General features: G+C 38.8%; 1 protein-coding gene across 9 annotated transcripts in view; it reads left to right on the forward strand.

Moving 5' to 3' along the window:
* Window positions 1-25,434, forward strand: part of EFHC2 (EF-hand domain containing 2) — a 61,350-nt gene extending 35,916 nt beyond the window's left edge. For 7 of the 9 annotated variants that reach the window (XM_083847472.1, XM_083847476.1, XM_083847473.1 and 4 more), the window contains exons 10-15: window positions 5,503-5,699; window positions 9,596-9,729; window positions 14,532-14,729; window positions 15,298-15,390; window positions 22,469-22,574; window positions 25,056-25,434. In XM_083847472.1, the coding sequence (XP_083703598.1) occupies window positions 5,503-5,699; window positions 9,596-9,729; window positions 14,532-14,729; window positions 15,298-15,390; window positions 22,469-22,574; window positions 25,056-25,151 (824 nt within the window). In that variant the 3' untranslated portion in view covers window positions 25,152-25,434. The remainder of the gene's footprint in view (window positions 1-5,502; window positions 5,700-9,595; window positions 9,730-14,531; window positions 14,730-15,297; window positions 15,391-22,468; window positions 22,575-25,055) is intronic. The other 2 variants (XM_083847478.1, XM_083847471.1) reach the window with 1 other exon arrangement.
* The last annotated feature ends 605 nt before the right edge of the window (window positions 25,435-26,039 follow it).

Raw genomic sequence — 26,039 nt, forward strand, 5'->3', positions numbered from 1 at the left:
AGATAATCTGCTCCATGAGCTTCCCCGGCACTGAGGTCAAACTGACAGGCCTATAGTTCCCCGGGTCTGCCCTGCGGCCCTTCTTATAGATAGGCGTCACATTGGCTAGCCGCCAGTCAACCGGGACCTCCCCCGATAGCCAGGACTGCCGATAAATGATGGAAAGCGGCTCAGCCAGCTCCTCCGCCAGTTCTCTCAGTACCCTTGGGTGGATCCCATCCGGCCCCATCGACTTGCGCACATCCAAGCTCCGTAGCAGGTCGCCAACCATTTCCTCATGGATAGCGAAGGCCACATCCAGCTCCCCATCCCCTTCCACCAGCTCAGGGCACTGGGTGTCCGGAGAACAACCGGTATTGCCGCTAAAGACTGAGGCAAAGGCGGCATTAAGCACCTCAGCCTTTTCCTCATCCTTAGTAACTAGGTTTCCCCTCGCATCCAGTAAAGGATGGAGATTCTCCCTAGTCCTCCGTTTCGCGTTGATGTATTTGTAAAAGGATTTTTTGTTGTCTTTAACGGCAGTAGCCAGATTGAGCTCCAGATGAGCTTTGGCCTTTCTAATTTTCTCCCTGCACAGCCTCGCTACATCCTTGTAGTCCTCCTCAGTGGCCCGCCCTTTTTTCCAAAGATTATAAACCCTCTTTTTTCTGCTAAGCTCCAGCCGCAACTCTCTGTTGAGCCAGGCCGGTCTTCTTCCACGCCGGCTCATCTTTGGGCACGTGGGGACGGACCGCTCCTGTGCCATCACGATTTCCTTCTTGAGGAGCGCCCAGCCTTCCTGGACTCCTCTGCCCTTCAGAACCGCCTCCCAAGGGACTCGGCCAACCAGCGTCCTGAGCAGCTCAAAGTCGGCCCTCCGGAAGTCCAAGACAGCAGTTTTACTGGTCCCCTTCCTGGCCTCGCCAAGAATAGAGAACTCTACCATTTCGTGGTCACTCTGCCCCAGACAGCTTCCGACCACCACATCTCCCACCAGTCCTTCTCTGTTTGTGAAGAGAAGGTCTAGCGGGGCATCACCCCTGGTAGGTTCACTGACCAGCTGCGTCAGGAAGCTATCTCCCACGCTCTCCAGAAACCTCCTAGACTGCTTTCTCTGTGCCGTGTTGTGTTTCCAGGATATGTCCGGGAAGTTGAAGTCCCCCACGAGGACAAGCGCCGACGATTTTGCAACTTCTGTCAGTTGCCTATAAAACTCCTCATCCGTCTCCTCATCCTGGTTCGGCGGTCTATAACAGACCCCCACCAGGATGCTAGCCTTGCCGGCCTTCCCGCGGATCCTAACCCACAGGGATTCAACCTTATCGTTCCCAGCCTGGAGTTCCACAACATCAAAAGATTCTCTAATGTAGAGAGCCACGCCACCACCCCTTCTGTGCTGCCTGTCCCTCCTGAAGAGCCGATAGCCAGGCATTGCAGCACTCCAGTCGTGGGAGCGGTCCCACCACGTCTCCGTGATGGCAACCAAGTCGTAGCCTGCCTGCTGCACAATGGCTTCCAGCTCCTCCTGTTTGTTACCCATGCTGCGTGCATTAGTGTAGATGCACTTCAGCTGGGCCATCGCCTTCTTCCCCGGCCTAGCCATTGTTTCCCCCGGCACAGCTCCGACAAGCCTCGTTTGAGCCCCGTCCCCCTTCTTACCTAGTTTAAAGCTCTCTCTATGAGCCCCGCCAGCTCCTGGCCTAGGATCCGTTTTCCCCTTGGAGATAGAGACCCATCTGGGGTCATCAGGCCGGGTGCCGAGTAAAGCTCCCCATGGTGAAAAAACCCAAAATTTCTATGCTGGCACCAGCCTCTGAGCCACCTATTAACCACATGAGCTTTCCATGTCCTACATGAGCTTTCCATGTCCTAATGTCCATGTCCATGTTTTTTTGTATTAGTCCATGTCAGACCTGTGATAAACATCGCATTAGTGAAAAGTGAAGGTGTGGTGAATATGTAGATCCTTCTGTATTCCTAGACAACTTTTTCTATGCCAGTGATGCTACTGAGTCATTTAGAGTGCCCTCTCTCAGGGAAGACCTGAGCCTTTTCAATGCAAGGAACTTCTAATGGCATCTGTGCTTGTATCAAACTATATTATGAATGCATAAACAGAGACCCCACCCACCATCTGAATACAAGCAGTTCTCTGAGGAATGTTTTGAAAATGTGCAGAGCCCTTGAGTAGGCTTCACTGACCATTCCTGGGTAGCCCTGCTCAAGTGTAGCTTAAAGATGTAACACTGCTTTATGGCAGCAGTGTCCTGTCATTATTATTTTAATAGTTTTCTTCCAGCCAGTAGCTTTTAATTTATACAACTTCTTTTATACAGCTAAAGATATACACACATGTATGTGTGTTTGTTAAGTGATGCTGCCGAGAGGCTCAAGAGCAGCTCAGTTCTGCACTAGAGCATGACATGTTTGACTGGCTTGCTTTATGTCTGGAGACACAAAGGATGCTACGGGTACAGCTGCACTGTTAAATTGAAGTCCAGGGAAGAGTTTGAATCTTGGATCCCTATCATCTGTATTGCCTGTCAGTGACTCCTGGTTCACTCCTTTGCACCATTCCAACTAGACAACAGGGCCCCACAGAGCCCAGGGCCCCTCCTGGAGGATGCTTAGCTCCAGAAAACCCGCCTGCAAGGCAGTGAGGACAAGGCTGCATCAGGTTTGGCTCGCTCCACCCTTATCAGTTATCTAACACTATCCCAGGAGGTTTTGCACACTCAAAAACCCTTCCCAGGCTCTTCTGCCACACCCAGGTGCTGCAATACATGCCCTTGATTTTCTGCTGTAAAACACTGCTCATTTAGACCACAGCACAGCCCTCGCATACCTCCAAGCAGTTTGAACACACAAAAGTGCTATCTGTGTCTTAAGACCCCAAGTTTATCGCATAGCACCCGGAGCAGACCCACGCACTGTGCAGTGCAGATGTGGTGAGTCACTCGGGTTGGCAGCAGCATGGTTGCAAGGTCACAGATTATTCCCTGGCTTCCTTTTATTTTGGAGTAAGAATATATGCTAGGTTTGCAGCTGGGGCCCCATTAATTATTGCTAGTTGAACAAAACATGAAACTGTAAATGAGCAAGTTTGCATACCAACAGTAAGAAATGCTTTCAGACACGTACAAAAGGCAAGTATCAGCAAATTGGTTTTCAACTTTCCTGGGTTGTTAAAGGGGATGGAGAAGCTGACTGTTTCAGAGAGGGCAAAAAGATGAACTACGTGGAAGGATATGACTAAGAACTGCCCTCTGGAGCATTTAGTGATAGCAGCCTTGAAGGGGCAGGATAAGAAGTAGAGATGAAGGGATAGAGCAGAAGTCAGAAAGAGGTCTGGGACTGCAGAAGTTTCTTTGTTCCTATTTCCTTCCTTTATTCCTTCTGCTTTCCTCTTCCCTCATTTTAGTCACATCTGAAGGAGGAGAGACCAAGTTTCTTTGAGGTTAAGAGAAGGCTTTGCAGAGGTCAGGTATGAGAGGCTAGGAAAAAGGGTAAGGCATGCAAAATGGGAATGAGAGGAACATTCCTGCGAGGAGCAGAAGTGTTGTTGAAGTGAATAGGGTGTGAGAAGAATAAGGCTGGACGCTTCTTAGTGAATGAGTTAAAGTAGTAAATGGCTCCCAGAATAACAATTTGACCCCCTCTCTCGTGCACAGGTTCAAAGGGCTGTCTTTTCCTGGTTTATTTGCATGAATTGATACACATTGACAAATAAAATGTTTCAGACCTCAGTTGCTCTTACTTTTCTAAGTCCAGGGACCTGAAAGTTGCTGAGAAGTACTTCATGCTATTAGTAATAGTGTGAATCTGTAATTGAAATACACAGGGTTGGACATCTTGAAGCACTTGTTGAGATGGGGGTGAAAGCAAGAGAACTTTGGCTCCCCATGCAGGAGATCACAACCCCTTTTTTTTTTTACCCTAGACCAAACTAGCAGCTGTACAAACACCTGCAAAGTCTGATCTGATCTTAATGGAAGAGGGTCTTTGGTTGTGGTGTTTATTTTGTGCTTTGAGCCCGACTCTTGTAGATTTCCATCAAAATTTCTCATCAGGTTTCAGTGTAAAATCTCTAACCTAATGAGTTTTTTTTTGTTGTTTTTCTTTATACCACTCAAACTGTACTCACCCATAATATTTAAAAACCAATTATCAGACAGGGGTATTAAGGTAAGTTTACAATCCAAATGCGCAGTTGAAGGGAAAAACAGAGACAGGAGTGAAATTTCAGTCTTACAGTGATCGATCTTGTTTAAATATTGCAAACACTTGCCAGGATTCTATAATGTAAAATTTCATATTTGTTTTAATAGCTAGGTAAAAAGGAATGTGTTAAGATTAGAGTTACATTAGTGATTGGAATCGTTTTTTGATTTAAGCTAGACCTGACCATTACCCTAGTGTATTTTTTTGTCTTTTGCTTTTATGGTACAAGTAAAGCAATTAAGTAAGACATCTGATCCAAACTCTGGTTTAATAAGTAGTTTGGGTTTCACATTCATTTATAATTTTGACTATAAATGGCATTTTATTACACTGTTCATCAGCCTTTTATTGGACTCGCATCACTACCTAATATGTAAAACATCATTAAACGTTACTGAAGCATGCTTTTTGGCTTTCGGCTTGGAAGCTCAAATATAAACAGGAAACAAACCCCAGGCACTCCAGAGTTGTTGTAGTACACATACCCTGATGAAACTAAACATGTGACAGACTGTTTTCTAGAAAGCTTGGTAAATGTGATGTAATCTTGTGGTGCACCAGAAGATATTAATGGAAAGAAAAATGTTCCTTTTAGTATCTTACATACCCTTGAGCACAATGTACAGTTTCCAGTGGCATGAATAAAATCATTATAACGTGAGAAGAAATAATGTGACATACTGTGCTCAGAAAGGAAATAACAGATCACAGGTAAGTCGCATTGGCAGAAGAGTATGTAGAAGATAGTGTCATGTCACTCTTGCCTTTTTCATATTCAAAAGCCCTTAAAAACAAGTTAGAATTACAGTGCACCAGAATTCGTGATCTTAGTAGGACTGTATTATACTAAGTTCTGGATTTTCTTTTTTTTTTTTTTCTTTCTTCTTTTTTCTTTTTTACTTTAACAGTTCAAGGATAATTGCCTGGATCTTGCATTTCGCATCTTACATTTCTCACGGGTCAGTCCCAAGGCTGGCAGCAGGGTTATGGGAACCATTTGAAGAGGCAAATTTCTCTCACATTTTAGAGAAAAGAAAAAAGGGAAGGTGTTTGGCAGGCATTCAGATGAGATGTCACAGAATATACACAGTGTAACTGTTGCTGTGGACACTGGTAGAGGCTGTTCTTTTAGCAGTGAGAAGGAGGGGGGGACACATTTTGAGACAAGAAGCTCAAGGATGAAAACTAATATATAAATATAAGCAGACTGGTTTGGAGTAGTTTTTTTGGTTTCCTTTATTTTATTATTATTTTTTTCCTGAGCAAAGCCACTATTAATTATTTACAATTCTATTCCCATAGGGATACTCGGTGGGAAGTTTTTGGAAAGAGGTCGCATTAAGAAGCCTGGGCAGGAGCTCTTTAAGAGTGAGCCATCTGAATACTTCAAGGCTCAGGATCTGTTTGTTGGAGCCAGAGTTTGTTTCCATGGCCACAACTTTCTTTTGGTGGATGCTGATGAGTACACTATCAACTATATGGAGAAGCATGCAAATGAGGTGAAGCAGGCTCTTGTTATTTTCTGTTGGCTTTAAGAACTATGTCTTGTCTATATTATATTTTTCAGAATTGGTTATACCTAATTTCTTCACCCAAAGTTCATGGCCCAGTGCTCTGTCTCTAGCAGTGGATGCAGGAGATGCTAGCTAGGGAGAGCTTTAGAATCTTACCGATGAGAATTCCCTGATTTGATTTATTTGTGTTCATACATATTTATTTTACTGAACATTTCCATTTTAATATTAGAAATTCAAATCACAGTCAGGAATTCGGGCTTACAGTTTGTACCGAGTTTCACTGTCTTCTAGAGTTGCCTGCAGAGGGGACAGCAGTAATAAAGAAAGAGCTGGACTGCTTCTGTTTATGTGTACATTTTGCTACCAGTCATTACACAGATGTCTGCTAAAAAGCCCTCATTCACAAAAACCTGAAATACATCCAATAGGAAGAAATGGATTGTCCTCCAGCAATTGCCACAAAGGTCAAAAAAAGAATGGATGGTACAGGGATGGAAAATCAAAAGAAAGAAGAGTGCCGGAGCGTTTTGTGGGATTTTATGTTCATTTGGTAAAAATGTAAATTTTTTTTTTTTTAAATGATGAACTTCGTGCTGAAATGTTTGAAAAAAATTACCCCAGTGTACTTGGGAATTCCTATTGTGTGCAGTCCCAAACCAGTCGGTTTGATCTCAAACATCTTAACAATGCAGCAGCCCAGGAGCCAAGGCATTTCAGCATCCCAGTCCCTCTTCTGATAGTTGTTTCAGCACCGTGTGATCTTGAACATCGCCCTTCGGACTAGACAGTGTTTTGAAGCCTTTGGAGCACTGCATATGCTTCATAGCTCGTGGTGGGGTCACAGCCTGAATTGTGCCTTCAGCAGACCTTCTGCAGAGCTGCCCATTACTCAGGCTTGTTAGAATATCCAGGAAGGTTTATTGAGCTATGAGATAATACTCTCTGCCTTTTAATCCAGACCCTTTGTGAGTGGGGAAGGGAGAAGGTTTAGTGCAGGTTTTAGTTGTTCCCTGCCCGCTGGCTCACCACAGTGAGTGAACCTGCAGGATTCCCCACATGCCAGTAGGCCTGGCATAGTCTTGGGGACTGAGAGCGTCATCTTGCCATCACTGTGCTGCCGGGGTAGAGGTAAATGCAGTCTGACTCTGTATTATTGCCTTTTGGCCACGCATGCTGTGCTTACTCTGCTGAAAATAGCAGAACACAGCGCGGTTTCTTTGCAACGTGGAGTTAGCACCACCCCGCCTTCCCTGAAGTAATGAGGAAGGTCTGCAAATGCTTGCTGATGTAAAATGTTACGACTGCTAAATGCTTTAAGCAGTAAAATACAAAGCTATATACATTATGTTTTCTTACTGCTGGACTGTTTTTACTCCTAGTAGAATAAAAATCAAAGCTATTCTCCAAAATGCAGTCTGCATCATTAGGTTGTAAATGGTCTTTGGAACTGCTGTTTGCATTGATTGTCTTGAAGAAAATAAATGCAATTGTAGTTTTCCAGACTGAATGACTGTATATTACCAAAATAAAATCTGCAAAATGGGAAGAAACAACACTGGAAACATTTATCTGAAGTGAATTTTGAAATGTTCTTTGCACAGTGAAGAGTTCAAAACAGCTGGTAGAAAAAAACATTTTATTCTCCCAAGGACAGATGCTTTATTCAGATCCTTTGGCAACAGTTCCAGAAGTAAGGATACACCTTGTTTACCTCAGTTCATCGGGGCTGCATACTCAAACCACAAGAACTTCAGCAATTATCAGAGAAGAGCAGAGACAGAAGATGGTTAGAAGAAGGGAAAAAAATATTATTTTTCAGTTATTTCTAAAATTAGAAATCTTTTTCCTTCTGAATCGACAGAGGTTTCCATTTGGCACAACACATCAGTACCTTTTCTGAACACTGGTGAAAGAAATCTAGATGGAATATTTTGCTTTTGGAAAATGAGATAAATTTTCTGTTTCAAAGATGTATTTATTGTATTGCACTTAAATTAAGGGGCGAAAAGAAATCAATGAATCTTTTTGTTTTGATCACAGCCTGTAATGAAAGTAACTTGAAGAATCTAATTTTCAAAACATTTCAACACTTAGTATCTTTTCCAATTTGATGAAAAAAGATGTATTTGGAAACCGCGAATTTGCTTCTGAACAGAACATTTGCATTGTGCACAGCTCTAATGGTATTATCAAGGTTTGAAGAGGATTCTTTCAAACAAGGCATTGCTCTGCCTCCTTGGAAATGGATTCATCAACTCTGAAGCAGTTTCAATTGCTTAAACTTTGTAGTCTTCTGCAGCACAGGCACGAAGGTTGATTTTACTTGCATTGAATCCAACATAATAAAGTCTGACTCAGGCATAAGCAAGACAACCAAACAAAACTAGATTGTGACTACTGGAATGTCAACAGCTACAAGAGAAGTGGGGAAAGTGAGTGAGGAGTTATCACCTGGCTGCTCGGATACTAGATGTTTACATAGGTGTTTGCAATATATAGTTTAGAAAGAAGGTGTAAAAGCAACTGCTTTGACAATGTAAAGGGCAGTTTTTTAAGTAGACAACACTTTGCCCATCTTTAAATACACTGCAGATTGATTCCTTCTGCCCAGCCTTTTCTCAATCTCTGTTCCTTTCTTTTTCAGTAAAATGCTGTGTGCTTGTGGCCCAGACAATAAAGTCTTGGCAAGAGGACTGAAAAAGTTGCTGTCTCTAAGTCTTTTTGATTGCTGGTCAAGCTGCTCCACACCACTGGCTTGTGTGGCATTGCATGCCAGTGTTGTACTTGGAGCAGTTTTTGCATATGCAGCAGCAGTCTTCTCTAAATTTAAGCATGTTACCTACAACCACTGATTTATTAATTAAATGTGGATCAATTTATAATGCTCTGGCAGTGTCATAAGGACTTCCAATACTTCCAGGACTTTTCTAGATCTCCTTGAACAGATACAATTCTGTGGACAGACTTCAGCACGGTGGGGAGTGAGGCCTCATCCCTTCTGTGATGAAGTCCTCAATACCAGTCATACCAAATTTTAAGTGCTTGTTTGTTAAAAGAACATTTCTTACTGCAAGAAATGAGAGAAAACTATTTTCAGACCATTCATTGTGCTTTATAAAGGAGGTAGAGCATGATAGATGTAAGGGCATATCTGATATTAATATCTGGACTCAGCTCCAGTTTAATGACTAAATACATAGACGTTTGTGGTAAAGATGAACATAGCAAATAAATCTTTGGTAGAGCTCTTACACAAGAATCTGAATATAGGGTGAAAGCCTAAGTGCTCCAGTTCTATTTATCTGAATTCAATTTTATTTTAATGGTCTATTTAGGAAGAAATAAGCATTCTTGTTACATGACAGGGAAAATTGTTTGCTAACTGATTTCCAATCTGCTAATTCTGAGTATGTTTTACATAATATGAATGAGCGTGTCTGTTGGAACAGTTGATCCGAGCCAATGGTGAAAAGATTAGTTTTAACCTGGTAGAATTTATTAATTGAGAATTCAGTGACATGCACCAACACAAAATGAGGACAAAGTTATTAGATCTATACTTCAAATGTTACTGCTTCAGTTTTAACAATACAATGCTTGAAGCAAAAGTGAATGTCCTTTCATGTGTCTGCAATAAGCTCTCTGAGAATGCATGATCTGATAATTTTTGTTTTGTTATTTAATTCTCAGTAGAAAGCAAGTTTTTTTCAGTAGCAAGCTTCCCTCCAGACTTAACACTTTGCAATTTATGCATTTGAAATGAAACAATGAAGAAACTAACCGTTCAGCTTTGCCCTGCATCCTGGTAACTCTTGCTGTTACATAAGTTGCATAGTGCTTTTCTCTCTTATCTCTGTGTCTTGTTTTCCTCTGTTAAGTTCTCTGTGGCTGATACTGGTTTCATCCTCAAGAAACTGAAAGACATAGCTGAACCTCGTTCACGAGAAATCAGACAGGTGTTTGCAGCCACAGACCCGGAGCATACCAAGGTGATTGAGTATGAGCCTTTCAGGTAAGACAGTGGGTTTTGGTTTTTAATATTTAATGGAGGCACATTCCCCCAGAAAGTATAGGGCATGAATTACTATTGACACCTTTTGCACAAGTTAGCTGACAAATGGTGTATGTTTCTTTACATTTACTTGGAGACTTTGTGGGAAAAGAAGGTGAACCCATGCCCTGGAAAAACAGAAATGAGAGAGAGCTTTTCAAGTAATCTGGAAAGCACAACTAAAATCTGTCTACTTTTCATGGAGCTGGCACAGGGTATTATGAAGAAGGGCAAGTAAGTAGTAATATATTCACTGAAGGATAAAGAAAAGCCCATCCTCAGAGAGTGAAACAAATTAATTGTAGTTTTGAAATTCGAGAAAGAAGGTTTGAGTTGCCTTCTGAAAATGGTGTTATTTGGGTTTTGAATCATTGATAAATGAATGATTGGTAAATGAATGAATCATTGATAAATGAACCAAGGTGTACTGAAATTACAGGATACAGTGATAAGCATCTTTAAAACATACTGGAAAGCAGTAGTGAGAGCAATGCTTATTAATGATGTGGAACAGAGGAGGAGATTTTACCTAGAAACATTTTGTTCTTCACAGTGGTAGTAAACTATATATTTAGGAACTGTCATAATAACTAAAGCATATAAGTAGATGTATATTGCATGGAATGTCATCCCTATAGAAATGTTAACCAATGCAGAAAAATCCTTGTGAAATATCTCAGAGAAAATATAGATCTGAAGAAGGTTTTTCCAGTGATTCAAAGTGAAAGTACTGACAGATGAAAACAAGCTGGTATTCAGAAATCAAAAAAGAGTGTTTAAAAAGTAGAATTCAAACTAAGAGAAGCCAGAGCTTGTGGAAGATTTTGGTCAAAATATTCCTAGACTCCTTGATGTTTTACTCAACAAAAGGAAGATTTTGAATTGTTAACTGCATTAAGAGGGAAAATGTTATTTCTAGAGTAAGAAGAGTAGAAAATTGAAAGTTCATGTGTATGTGAAGAAACTCTATGGCATTTGTAAAAGGGTTTTAATTTACGTGTCCAGTAACTGTTTAAAATCGAACAATTATGGTTTTAATTAAAATTATGAAATAATTATTCGCAAAACTGTCTTCTTACATGTACTAAGAGCAGATCAAGGCTTCAGAACATTTGCATGACAAAATTGGTGGAGCACACTTTTAGAAGGGTTGATTGTGCTTTCTCTGTTTACAGCAGGGATTTTTTTTAATTTATTTTATCAAGCAGAGGTTCAGTTGCACGTAAATTTAATTACAGCCCAGCTGTTTAATTTAGGTTGGTGCTGTTCCTCTGGCATGTATGGAGGCACTTGGTTTAAGCAATAAAAATACAGTAGCCCTCTCCGTGAGCAAGAGAGAAAACGGGAATTCACATAATGATGTTTTTTAGCCTCAGTGCTCACATAGGCCAGTCTGAGCAACTACTAATGGTTCACATCCCTCCTCTGGTGGGACCTAAGGGGTTTTAACAGGAATCATTCACACACTGCCACAGGAAGGATTTGCCTCTAAGGCACATTTGGCTTCCATGCTTTATAGTGAATAGTAGATTTTGTTTCTGTTCAAATTTAACAGGTTTCTTTTTTTTTCTTTTTTTCTTTTCTTGTTTAAAAATCCACATATTATAGGAAAGAAATATTTTCAATGACAAAGGCAAGAGAGCCCTTCTTTGCATCTATGAGAAATCACAGATATTTTTCAATGAAAAGAATATGTATTTCTCCTTCAATTTTATATTTTCTTGTTTACATCACTGCTTATTTTAAATCTGTCATGGCATTTCATGACTAAAACTAACTACAAATGATTATTTTTAATACAGGCAATTATCTGTGTGACAGCTTCAACCAGCGTAATAATCCTCTTATCTTAAATACAGCTAAAGCTTTGCTGTGCTCTAAATTTTGCAGTTCAGGCTTCTTCCTTTCCACCTGTATAATTTTATACAAGTTAAATTTAAAAATACACCTATAAGTATGACGTAGTGAAGCAGAATTATAATTATACAATTTACTTGAAGTATTCTCAAACCCCACATCAACGGGACATCATTCAGGAAGTAAATATATGGTGCGTACAGAAGCAATCCCCAATGCTATTGTTAGAACTATTGAAAGCTTTGTTAAAGAGAGAGGAAGAGAAAATAACTATAACTTAGAAGTCTGTATATCACATGGTCCTATCCAGACTGCTTTTTCTCAGAAGCTACTGGCAAGACCATTTGCTGTTAGAAACAAAGAACCATGTGAGTTTAGCAAAGATGCCTATCTTTAATTTAGCTTGAGAAATAGCTCTCTTAAGCAGTTAATTATTATTTGTTCTTTCTCTACCAAATTCAGATTGCAATCTGTATTATTCTTCTAGAACAGCAACAACAACAAAGATAACTAACTTGTGGGAACAATTGTTGCAGCTTGTTTCTTTTTGTCAGGAAGAGTTTAGATGTATTCACTGTGTGAATCTTGGGTCTCACTTGTTATTCCCTAGGAATCACAAAAAAAATCCTTAATTCCCAAATGAGACAATAATTTTCTCTAGGGTTTTGGTGACTTAATTGTCACCAACTGGCTTGAGAAAAGATAAGACTTAAAAAATCTTGACAATGGAAAAGTCTGTGCTGTGTGTGGAAATCCAGCCTGTGGATTTCATGTTCTCATGGGTAAAGCTACCTACATGCTTTCAGCTTTGCCAACCCAAGCGTTTAGTGCCAGTCTTACGAGGCAATGTTGTCCTCTACTTCATGTATGCAGTAATACCAAAAAAAGAGGCTCCGGTTTTGACTGCGTCTCTGAATGCTGCTACAACATGAATAATAATATTCAGTGTGTGTTAAGATAATAATATTACTAAATGGACCGTGTTTTGGTCATTGAGCTTGCATAAACTCAGAATAAGGTTTGGTACTGTCATCAGCTTGTCTTTTCCTTATGTTTATCTCCTGTCTTTGCAAATAAGAGATTTTACTGATTTTTTTATTAAAATAAAAAAACAGCAGTTGAGTCATTGTAGACATTATGTGGTGTTTAATATCCCTTTTTGAATAGCTGTGTGAGTGCAATCCTGTTCTCTGTAGCGGTATCGTCATTTGAACAGGACCACACAAGCATCTGAGACAAAGTGAGTGAAAAATTACATTTGTTAATAAAATTTTCTGATTTGAAGGGGTACTAAATTTCTGTGCTTTCAGTTCAGATGTGGATGTTAAAACATCCACTATCAGAATTGTTCAGGAATTTAACTGCTCTTCAGCCAGCTGTTTGAGTCTCGTGTCCGATCTTTGTCTATCACTAACAATTTCTTCCATTTGTTTTCAAGGATTGGTGATCCTTGAAATTGCATCACAGTGATGCAGTACCCTCAAGTGTGCCATAAGGTACAGCTCTAGCTGCAGAAGCCATTATGGTGATGTTTATTCCTAGTGCAGTTTATCCAGTTGCATCATAAATAGGTAATCTAATTTTGACTGAGACGCACAGGCCGATATTGATGCTTGCTGTTAAAAAATCCTACTGATTATGTATTCACCTGAGACAGATTTGGAATCATAATGCCAAGGTATAGTTACACTAACCCAGGTTTGTTTGACAAAAGGTCTTGCAGCTATTGAGGTAAACTACAGTTCAGTTTTCTCAGGAAAACTGGAAGCCTCCTACATTTCCTTGCTACTGGCGTTTTTCTTCCTTCCTGTGGTGTCAACACGCAGGACATAGGAGGAACTCCATAATCACTGAAGGTGGCACAATCCCTACTGCAAAGCTTGTACCATCTTCTAATGCAGTCTTTCTCCTCCCTCTCCCAACAATATAAACCAAAGTTTTATGTATAACAAAACTATAATTTAGTCTCAGTGCTTGTTTCCATTTGCTGATATACAATAAGTGTCTTCAGGAGCTTACCCTAAAATTACTCCAGTACTATTATCAGCAACAAATCCTTGATATTAACAGGAATGATTAGTCATTCAAGGCCAGTATTGGCCCATCAGATGGATCTTAGGAACATTTCTTCTTCCTTGGGTTGGGCTGGTTCTTCTGAGCAGCACAAGCAACCATGGGAGAGCACATCTCAGGCTTTTCCCTGTGGGATCTGATTCCCTACTGACAGTACCCAAGCATCATCTGGTCTTGCTGCTGTCCTTTGTTTCTTTCTTGTCAGGAGGGCTTGTGATTACAAGTTGGGTGTAATTTTCTGCCCTTTCTGTGTGGCTGATTTGTGTTTCCCTTCCCCCAGCTTTCCCATGAAAGCTACCCAACAGGGCCAGTTTTCACAGTGATTTGTGGAGTGTGGCTTGACACTTGATTAATACCACCATTCTCTGTTGGTATCTTCTGCCCCACTTCTCTTCCAATGATGTTTTATGCAACTGTTGCATGTGCTTTGTGTTTATAGATAATTAATCATACATTGCAGAATGCAAAATACAGTTAGGAACAAAACAGGATAATAGCCTGTATAATTCACTGTATTGTTGAACAAAGCTAATCTCTACTAATGTTCCATGCTAGTACAGCATTTCCAGGTAAAAGGTTTCTATAATGATTATGTGCTTTGTTATGTGTAGTCAGCTACAGAGGAAACATGGACATCTTCCAAAAGTTAAGAGTTCAGGTACTTCCCGTTAAACCTCCTTGAACAGACCTGGATTTCAAATGTAACTGAATACTTTCTTTAAAGATTTTAAATAAATACAGCATTTTAATAGTTGTTTTCACAGAAATTTAGCAATTATTAACTTTTTAACTATTTTACTTAAACTAATGTAGTTTGTTGTTTTTGTAAACAGAAATTTGATAGTCAGTTTCACGGATGGAGCATTTTCAGAACATGAAATTATGACTCTTGGGCGCTATTATGGTGTGAAAGAAGAATATGAAACAGACCTCCACCTCCTCCTTGCAGTGGCTCAAGAACAACTGAAGAAAAATAGCTTTGAGAATTTTGGACAACTGTCTGCAGTACTTGCATACAATGATCGTGAAAAGTAAGTTTCTTCTGTTTATCCTAGGCTGCTTTCTGGTAAACTCTACTTGCAAACCTACCTAGTTTCTGTTTGTTGCTGAGCAAATGATATATTGCAGTCAAAGAATGCTTTTTCGAATCTTAAGCCTCTCTCAGCACTTGACAGTGGACAAGAAAAGGATAGTCTTTTTGTGTCCTTTTCATTTTGTTCATGTACTTTTTGTTAATAGCTGCCATACTGAGTATTCACTGACATAATCAGATGTCTCTTCACAGACAAAACAGTATATTAAATGAAAGACTAAAAATAGTTATTTAACAAAAAAAGGATTTATTGTTGATCCTTTATGTTGATCATTTGCCCTTTTTGTTCTGTGATGTCACAGAATAACAGAATCACTAAGGATCTCAGAATGGTGGAGACAGGCTACTACGTGCACTTCAGGTTTCTAAGCTGTATAACAGTGAAATTTCATAAAATATATTTTCATTGCCTCTGACACATTTTCCTGTACACATTAACATTAACTTGAAATAAACCTGGCTAATACCTAATGTACACTTCTCCCTCTCTCTTTCTGTTTGTGTAGATGTGGGGTGCTGCCCTATCAGATGTGCAGGACTATTTGCAAGTCTTTTAAGTTGCCACTGGCTGATGACCTTCTGGAAGCTGTACTGACCATGTAAGTTAAAGGCAGATAGTATGACCTGCATGAATGGCTGAAAATCAGTGTTAAATATTTACTGCAGACACATTTCTTAAGAATTTGTCATCTTTGTAATTTCAGTCATTACATTGTGTTGATTTTGTCCATGTACAGGTGCAGATTTTCCTATTTATAGAATATTTATAATCAACCGTGGTGCATCCATCTTAGCAACGTATCTTCTTTTTTGTTTGGCACGATAGATCATCTGGGGTTTGCAGGAATTCAGTGGATTTAGACTCATGGTAATCAGCTGATGATACCTACCATTATCAATGAGATTCACTTTATTTGCATTAGTTGTTCCAGTTTATATAAGTTATATAAGGTAAAAATACTAATCTCATAGAAGCACATGATGAATACAATACCAAGATGAATACAATGAAGTATCTTTGAATCAAGTCGACAGCATTAGTACTCTTCTACAAAAAGTGGTTTCCTACTCTTATTAACCTCATCTGGAACATCTATTCTATTGTAATTATTAAAAAGAAGAAGGAGTATTGCATGATTTTGGTATTTTCCCATAGCACATTTAACTTTTTTGAGACAAATTGTTTTGCTAGTCGTATTCAAGGGAACAGGAGTGAAAAAGAACTAGTATTCAATGCACTTGTAAAAAAGGCTTAAGTTCAGAGTAACCCAAGGTGTTTTGAATGCTCGTGTCATCATGAGTTTGGTTTTCATGGCCAGCTTCCCTGGTAACAGGTAAAGTACATGCTCATTGGTCTTTTCTTTCTCTTGAGGGAAATCATTAAATATTTCGTCTGTGCCTTCACACTGTGTAAAATGCAGAAGCAGGTCTTGTCATGCTTAGGTGTTTTCATGTAGATGTGCTTCTTGATTTCAGGAGGAAATTCAAACTAAACATTTGGATTTATCAAATAATGAAAAGACTCTTGTCAAGCAGAAAGGTGGAATCCATTTTATGAAAACATTTATATACAACAAGCAAGGCTTCCTACTTCAACCAGTATCAACAAGACTGCTTTTAGAAGCCTAAAGGGCTATTTTCTACAAAGCCCTGTTGCCCCCCTAAACCAAAATCTTTCAGATTAGGTCCCTGTAGTAGCCAGATAGATGTCTTTGGTAATTGGTTGGCCATTAACCACTTCTGACAATTGGGTTACAAGTGTTAGTCATCAGAAACATGTCTGAATTTTAGCATTAATCGAAAACTCATTTTTAGAACTCCCACTAAGCTGCCCAACTCAAAAAGTGTCGGAGGACAGTTGGCATCCTGGACTAAACAAGGAGTGCTCATAGTTTCCATTTCACGAAGGCTGAAATTGAATAGATGCACAGACAACGGACTGAACGTTTTCCTGTATGTACTAACTCAATGCTGATGAAAAACAGACAGGCCTGACAAATCGTAGGCTCCAGAAACATGTTTATTGTTTGTGAATTTATCCTAGGGAAAGCTTTTGCGAGATGAAAGTCTTCTCTTAAAGGGGCTTAGTGTGAGCAGTTAAAAAGAAAAAGCCCAGTACACTACAATAAAGAATTAGATATGAGCTTAGAAGACAAAGAAGAAGCTAAGGCCTGGATTTCACCCAGCAGCTACCCATGACAGCCAGATCAGGATTCAGCCACTGTAGGTTCTTTCTGTAGGCGATGGAGAAAGAGAGGCAGTCATCTCAACCCATGAAAGAACTGGATTTCAGAATTACCATCCATTTTCCTGTAAAAGGGCTCGTGGCCAACTTGTATTCCAGATTTCTGTATGAGAAAGTTAAATGGCGTGAAGCTGTGCCTCAGAAATCAGTGGGAGAAGTACTGTGTATGACAGAACATTATGCATAATGCTGGTTCAAAGTTACAATAGCAGCTGCTTTGAAAGATGGTGTTTTTTGTGGTGATTCACTGTGCTGCAGATAAGAAAGAACGTTACTTTCTTAATGATGTGTGCAGTTGGCACTGCCTTGGAAGAGTATTGTTGCACGACGGTGCAGAGTCAAGGATTTTGTGAAGTGTATTTTATAAGTGTTAATTTACAGTAATCTGGAAATGGAAAAATAGATTTGGCTGAATGAGATTTAGACTTTTCCTTTCATCCTGCTTTTCTGGTTCTCATTGAGACTGAAGAATCAAGAAGCAGGCAGGTTTATTGTTAATGCAGAATAGTCTGGCTCCTGGGGATTATGCAAGTCAGTGTGGGCAAAGTTTGACAACAGTATTCTTTTTCTGCTTTTTTTTTTGTGTGGGTTTTTTTTTTTGATGACAGAGTTTGTAATTCTGTGCCCTTTGTGTCCATTGATGCTTTCCGAAGGAAGCAGTGGTAGCATTCCTAATGTATGTATCCAAATTTATGATGGAAGAAAGCAGTACAATAAAAGTTGTTGGACTGATTCCCACAGAATCAGTATATATAGTTAATGCACTAGCTGGACCCTATTCAGCTATAAAATGATCGTAGACGATGTGGATCAGATAATGGTTGAAGACTGGACCTATATGTTTATTCAGCTTTGCTATCTGAGATTACGTAGCAAAGACTTTTTGTAGGAGTTAATGGTTCTATTTTTCCATTTTAAAAGGTAATGCCCTTAAAATATTTACTATTTACATTTGCAAATTACACCGCAATGATCTGTCACTTATTAAAAGCACAGGATGGAACTAGAAGTTACTGTCTAATTTTGTGGTCACCTCCAGATGATCCAGGACTTTGTTTACTGTACCGGAAGAGCATTCAGATTCCACAAAGAGCAGGGAGAATTAGCACAAAGACTGTGAGATTTTGCAAAACCCTTTTCAATTGTCTGTCTAGAGTAAATTTATATTTTCAGTTGTGGGATGGTGAAATAGTAGGATTTGGGTACCTAACAAGGTGTCCACTATTGCAATTCATCGAGCTGTCTTATTAAAAGATATTTCCTCTCTCCGTCAGCATTATTTCACTTAGTTTTTCAATTACAGGACAATACAGATTTTTAATCACAATGTATTAAGCAATACATATGGTATACACTTTCTTCTGCCAGTAAACCGGGGTAGCTTATTATAAGCATTTCTTTAAATTTGTGCAAGCATAATGAACAATTATGGTTTGTTTAATAAATAGATGTTGTAAAAATGCTGAAGTAATGAATTTAGATTTCCCCTCCTGATATTTTTATTTACTACAATGCTAAATGTATGCTAACCAGAACTTAAAAAGATACAGTTTTTCCCCAGAGGGTATATAAACAGCTGGCAGATAACAAAAGAAAAAATGGTGTGAAGAAGGGATGGATGACAAGTTTACAAGTATTACATGTTGATGATCCTGCATTAGTTTAGTTGTTAAGCACGTCCCTATTTTTAAAAAAGTCTTTTCTATTGAAAAAAGTCATTTCTATTGAAACTGGCTCTGTAGTTCTCCTCTTGACAGGAGGAGGGTCAGTCTATTAGACCGTGGAGTCTTGGAGTCTGGCACTTATGGTTTTTAAGCTGTAGAAGCACAGCCAGTGGGGAAGAAGTATTATTTATTTATTTATTTATTTATTAAAAAAAGGTAATTCCTAGTGCCTCAGGTAGCCTCTTCTGCCTGCCCAGCTTTTCCCTGATTTGTGGCACTGTAATATATGTATTTTTTTACCTACTTGCCAACCTGTAACATATTTTTTAGGGTTGACCTGTTTCTTTCAGGAAGGCAACCCTCTTTTCCTGCTCCGGCAAGTGCCCTTGTAGCAGCAGCAATTGGAAATGGTCATGAGATCGTTCTTCTACACTCTCTATTCTGCTTGTTGCCTTTGATGCCTGAGACTCACTTTGCCGTTTATGATTAAAAGACTCCAGCATGAATATACGGATCTCTTAAAAGAAATTATTTCTGTTGTTCAGTATCTTGAGGAACTGATGGTTCAATTTATAGTTGTTCAAGACAAGAATAAATGTATGCACAAGATGGTAGCCATTACTTAACTGATAGTGATCAGCCGCATAAACTGGTCTGTGTTTGCTATTTTAAATCTTTTCATAAGAACAGTTTATGAAAATTTAGGTGTATACCAGTGTTACACAGGGACTGTCAAACAGCTGAAGAATCCCGGCATTTTCTCTATGCTTAAAGCAGCATAGTGCCTCTCCTTTACTGTTATCAGATTAACTACTTAGCAAGTGCTATGAAAAACTAAGGAATTCAAAATCTGCATATGTACATTATATTTTTACATGAATGTTTGGGTTGCAGAGTTCTTGATGGGAAAGAAAATATATTTATACGTAACCTTTACTCAGCGAAGCATCCTCAGGAACAATCTTAATGTGAATTAAATAGATTTTTCATGTGTCTGGAGTAAATACTCCATTATGAATACATTTTTACAAGCAAAACCGTGTGATTATTTCTGTAATATCAAAAAGGAAAAGAAGCTCTGCAAACAATGGTAAGAATGAGGGAGTGATTTCCACAGTCTAAAATCACATGCAATGGTGAAGTCATAGGGCAAAACTGAAGAGAAACATAGTTTCAAGAGATCTTTGTTGCATCTTCTTGATAAGGCAAATCTAATTTCCTTTGCTGAAGAGCACTGTCAGTTCCAGTCATATTAATTCCAGCCTCTGAAATGTATGACATCTCTGTCCTAATAATGCAGAACTTGATAACATCTCTTCATTCCATCTGGATACTCTGTACCGAATTATAAGTATGTGCATTTAGAAGATTAGCACAATAAGACACAGTAGGGAAAAGATCTAAAGAGTGGATTTTTCTCCTCTGGATTATTTTGGTGTAATACATTAAGCTGCTTTCTGTAGCTATTTAAATATGGGATTTAGGAGTCCCATTTCCCATGCCCACCTTAAAAATGTTTGGTTATAGTTAACTTCATGTCCATGTTGTTGCCTTGGTTTGCTAGTGCTGTCAGTTCAAAGGACTTTTCTCCCTGTTAATGCTTGTCAAATGCAGAAGCAATGTTTTTCCCCAACTTCATTGCCTCAACATAAAATTGATGCTAAAGTAATTACACGCCTTCACTTGTTCTTTATTTAAAACTCCTACTTATGCAGCTCTGCATCTTGATAGTAGACCTTATCTTTTGACTTTTCACAACCAGCAAAAACTAAATACATATACACTAGTGCATATAATAATAATGATAAATTATCATGATTGTACTGAAATTCAAAATCTGTGCACCAGTTGTTTTTTTAAGAGCTTTTTTTTGTCTTCTTACTTCCAATGCAAAACTCCTGTTTCCCCAAATGTCACCTGAAAAAAAAAAAAAAGAAAAAAGAAAAAAAGAACAAGAACGCCCTAGAAGTGGGAATGAAAATTTTCTTGTATGTTGGATATATTCCACAAAAGTGAGGCTTTATGAAAATGTTAACTTGCACGTGAGGTATTAAAAAGAAGAAAGCCATAATAGGTTTTCTCATGGCAATGTTTCAGGCTCCTCTTTAGTTCTAGTAACAGTAGCATTCTTCTCTGACTGTGCTTTCATCTTCAGCATAACTCACTGTACTTAACATTTCAGTTTATCGCTAGCATCTCTGTTTATGGCTTTCAGTGTATTTTATTATTATCTCTCCTGCTGACTGTTAAATGAAAGGTGTGGGGGGAGGAGCGGGAGAGGATGAGCTGCAGTTTATTGCAGTTTATTTTTGTCACTAGATTTATTTCTCCTCTTCCCCAGTGTTGTTTTCCCAGTTTGTGTTATAAAGTCTTCCTTCAAGTACCTTCATGCTTAATTTTCACCAGAACCCTCTCCAGTAATTTGGAGAACTGAAGTTATTTGAGGCCTGTGTTTTGTGCAGTTCTATTTCTCCAAGAACAGAATAAAATGATTTTCTAAAAAACATGTTTCTCCAGAGATGACAGTGTGTAATTGATCTGGCTCCTACATGTACAATAGTATTTGTCTCACCGGGTTACATGGTAGAATTATTTAACATGATGTTTGCCACCAAAAAATACTTACTAAATCTAGCTAGTCATATATGTCTCTCCATGGACAGCAGTGAAGCACAGATGCTTCCAGTGTGTGCTTAGATGCCTAAACCAGATCCTTTTTCCATGTGGGTAGTGCTAAGTGAGACAGATGTCATTCACAGAAGCTGCTAATGCAGTATGTATGTATAGCAGAGCAGTTAAGATGTTCATTTCAAGAACAATCTGCGTGGTAGTGTCAATTCTGCAAGGTGTTTCAGCTTGCAGAATTGAAGTATCTTTCAAGCATTTGACAAGACCCACTCAAATAACAGCAGATTTCTGTATGCTTTAATCAAGTAAGTGTTTTGCTGAACCGAGGACTTTTTTCTGAAGCTCCTTCATTCAAAAAAATAGCAGAAGGATGGCGTGGCTTACAGAGCTGCTCCCAGTGGGTTTATTAGCGTAGGGTAATGATTTTAGAAATCTGAGGGAGGAAGGTAGTATGTTCCACGTGTAATAGTAGCTGTAGAACCTAGCTGGCAGGATATATCTCTTCATTCAGTTAGGGAACCTTTGTAACAGACACAAATATATATATTTATTCCATGGAAATGAAGAATAATACCATAAAACAACTACCAAATAACAAGGATTGAGATTGTTAAATCTGGCTATTAAATTATAGGTTAGAGAGCTGCATGTTTGTCAATTGTAAGTTGATCCCAAGGTGTGTACAAACAGCATATTTGAGAGATTGCTTATTTTCAGGAAATGATTGTAGAAACTGTATAAAGCAGGTCAATTGTGTTAAAGCACATCTCTCTTGTATTGTACTACCAGTTTCTTTTCTACACAAAGGAATTATACACCAACCATCCCAGCTCTATGGTTGTCACCAACTGTGGGATCCTAGTTCTGGAAAAGGCTGGGCAATGGTTAAAAATTAAACCTTAAAGAAATTGAATACGAGTATGAGAGACGCTACTGAGCAGTAAGTTTATGGAATGTAATGTACAATATCAAGGCTTGGCAGTTTGGCAGTGTTTCTCCGTACTCTTACCAGGCTTTGGTTCTAAAGGAATGAAAAATGATTATCCAAAAAGTAATGTATTAGTATGTTGTAGATAACATGATATAACTGTGTTAAAATTTTCATTTAACCACTAGTCATCTTGTGGATGTTCTGCTTAGGTTTGAAGATGACAATAAGCAAGTAGAGTATAAAAAATTTCTGGATGGGCTGAACTGGAGAGAGAATCAAATACCTGCATTCCAGACAATAAAGCTTCCTCTCAAGGTAAAACCACTATATTTGAGCAAAGGAACAGCACAGCCAAGCACATGAGATACTCATGTGTTTTGGCCAAGTGTAACATGACTGCTTCATCCAACAAAGCCAATAACGGTTTTCATCTTCGCGTATTTGTGACTATTCTCTTCGTGTAATTATCTTTTTCTGGGAGGTTAAGAATGAACCAGGGAAGTCACACAGGGAATAGGAGGCCTGCTACCCACCTGTGCCTAGTAGGTGTCACATCTCTGTGACATTTTTCTGAAAGAAAAAAAAAAAAAAGAGGGGAAAACAGGTGTATTTGTCCTTGAACAATAGGTGTGAATACCGCGCCACCCACAAATATTTCTGCCACATGTCAAATGATCTTTTTGGTTGCTGGGATAGCCAGGAAATTCTTAAAACTCCACTGGCACCACAGAAAATAGCTACATATATTTTATAACTCTGTGGAAACTTGTATATAATACAGCACATCACTGGTAGGCGTAAATCAGGAGCAGTACTGAAGGATCAACTTTGTATATCCCCACCAGCCTGCTACTTAGGGTAAATAAAAATGTGGTGTCAACAAACTGCAGAGATTAATCTGGTCTTGCCATCTTGTGCTGAACGGAACATTTTAAAATAGATGGTACATAAGGCAATTACGCTGATTTTTAAAAATCTTGTAACAGATAAATACAAAGCCCTTCTGCCAACGTGTAGTTTCGCTATTCTGGCCTAGTCCGTGTGTTGCTATGCTTGTACAGAATGTGTTTGATTGTGTTCAGACCACTTAGAAACATAGCATTCCCTTGAATTCAAGTTCAACAGTGACATATTTTAAATCAATATTCCTCAAGTGCTGTGCTATTAACCTGACTGCTCTCTCTTATTGGCTTACGAGCTCTTTCTTCTGTAGCATCTCAAACTGTCTGGGATGTCTAACCAGGGCCCTATGCTGCTGCTTTGCTCTGCTTTCTCTGGTGGTTTCTTTTTCACTTTGTGATTGAGAAGAATTTTTCTTCCTTGCACAAATCAAATCAAATCAAAGCCCTTTCACGTGTTTTATACAGCAGTCCTGTGGTTCTTGTGGAGTAGGTTGTGTTCAGTGGGTATTCTTTGTTTTTACAGAGTAATTCCATCTTTAAGCTATAACTTGGTATTTCACCAGTGCCTTCTCTCAGGAGAGTCTGCCAGGATAAGGACCCTCATGGGCCTCAGTACCGTGCAAGCAAAAGGTCAGAGCCTGTGCCCTGAGGATTTTTGCCTTGAAGATGGTGCTAAGCTCCATACCAAAAAATCAAGGCTGAAAGAAACAGATATCTGCACAGATATGCTTCCTGTTTAATCTGTTTGGCCATTTTTCTCCTCACAGCTGCATGGCTTATCTAGCCATTGAGCATGACCTGCTTTCTGGCTGGTGAGGGAAGGAGATGGCTTCTACGCCGTGAAGGTGGGGTGCAAGTGATGTTGGCACAAAAAGTGGTCTTCACGAGTTGAAGGCACAAAGGAAAAGGTGCTTGTGAAACAAGCTGGAGGTTGATTGGACATCTGTGGTAAAATGTATGTTCTGATCAGTGTAAGAGACATGGTTTTCTTTGGGTATGAAGCAGGTGTTATCTTTCCTTGGAAGATAGTTAGTGGATGGGCTTCCAGGGAGTGGCTGATGCTTAAGAGCCCCAGTTGAGAGCAGTACATGGGAGTTAGGGGAGGAAGGTTACAGATAAGGCCAGAAAGGAAAAAGGTGCATCAAGAGGAATTATAATCATTCATCAGCATGCTGGGATAATCAGTTCCTCGTTGGCTCCAGAGCCTTGCTCTGACTGTCACAGTGACATATAGTGCTGTTTTTAATGAACTGCATCCAAATTGGTTTCGGTATTTTTTATTCATTTTTATCGACTTTATTATTCTGTTAGTTAGCTGCAATACCTAGACTATCTTTTGTACAATACACGAGTATTCTAATGAAGAAATACTAAGACATGGAAAAGATCAGTGAAAGGAAAGGATTTAAATCTTGTTGAATCTTTCAGCTTTAGAACCCAATTGTCATTCTGTTTCTAACTTACTTTGAATTAATGGTGATATTTTGAGGCTATAGTATCTGTATTTCGTCAATAGATTTCAGTAGCAGAGTTGTGCTAGCTTAGCTGACTTTTCCTCTTTCTCTTTATCATTATTTTGTATGGTTTTGGTGTTGAGGCATAGCTGACTTGTAAGGTTTTCAAGTATAAATGTCTTAATGAAGAAAATACAGTGTTCTTTAATTTGAAAATATCTGCAAAAGTGCTCAATATGTTCAATAAAATATTCTGGAAGATTGATAAAAATGTGCATGTAGTAATGTTTTAGGAGGATGCACTATATAAAGGTTCACATGTTCACAGAATGATTGTAATTGCAAGGTAAGCAGCACATTCAATCTTATTTTGACCAGCTTTTATATGTTGTTGTTTTCAATATTATATTTTAAGATACTCTCTGTGTCACTAATTTCAGAATGAAGATGATTGGAACGGACAGCCACCATCCCTTCCTTTTAAAAAAATCAAATACTTGCCTCTTCTGGATGATCTGTTTGGCAAGGAAGAATGACCTGATCTGCACAAGTTACAGCTTTTGGATTAGTGTTTCAGGTCCAAAACTTATTAGATGCTGAAGATATTTCTTGTAAAACAAAAATAGATTGGCTGTAGGTTTTATTACATTTTGTTTCTTATTCTAACATATATGTATCTTTGTGTATTTTTTAACTCCTAAATCAACAGTACTCTTTTGTACTTACAGAAGCGTGGTTAAAACTATCCTGTAAACTTTGTGCCTGGTCATATGGAGAACATGCAAATACCAAGGAATATATGAGTCAAACACAGCAAAATATGACTGACCCTATTTTGTTCTACAAAGAAAACAGGTTGTTGACTGACCTCATATATTATTAGGCCAATTAGCCTAAAATTAGCACAATTATATAATTCTGATCAAATTTCCTCTCTTGCTTTTTAGCTTACACCAGTCTATTTTCCTATATCTCTATGGTGATGTTTAAGTGCTGTTTGTGTCAAAGTTTATTATTTTATGGTGGACATAGCTGTGTAGTTTTAGCACAGTATAAAGTTGCTCTGTTATCAGAGATAATTATAAGCTACCAATGTAGAAGTAAATATCTTGCAGGCAAGAAGCTATCAGCTCTTGCTTTTTGTCTTAAATGTGACTCAGATTAGCAACCATCCAATTTTACTCAGGTGAAATGTGCGAAAAGAAGGTAATGTGGTATTATTTTAGTGAGCATCTTTCCTCTGGTAGCACTGAACTTGCCCTTTGAATATCAATAGCTTTCTCTTTGCTCAAAAATGTGATGACTAAAAGGACCTCCTGTTAGCATTTTTGTATCTTTTTTAAGCTTGTGCCAGCTCAAAGCTGTGGTTAGATCTCAATTTACTGCATGTGCTTGCAAGAGAAGTAATTACCTCAGTTTAAAGT

Source organism: Anser anser (assembly GCF_964211835.1).
Source record: "Anser anser genome assembly, chromosome: 1".
NCBI classification, from domain to species: Eukaryota; Metazoa; Chordata; class Aves; order Anseriformes; family Anatidae; genus Anser; species Anser anser.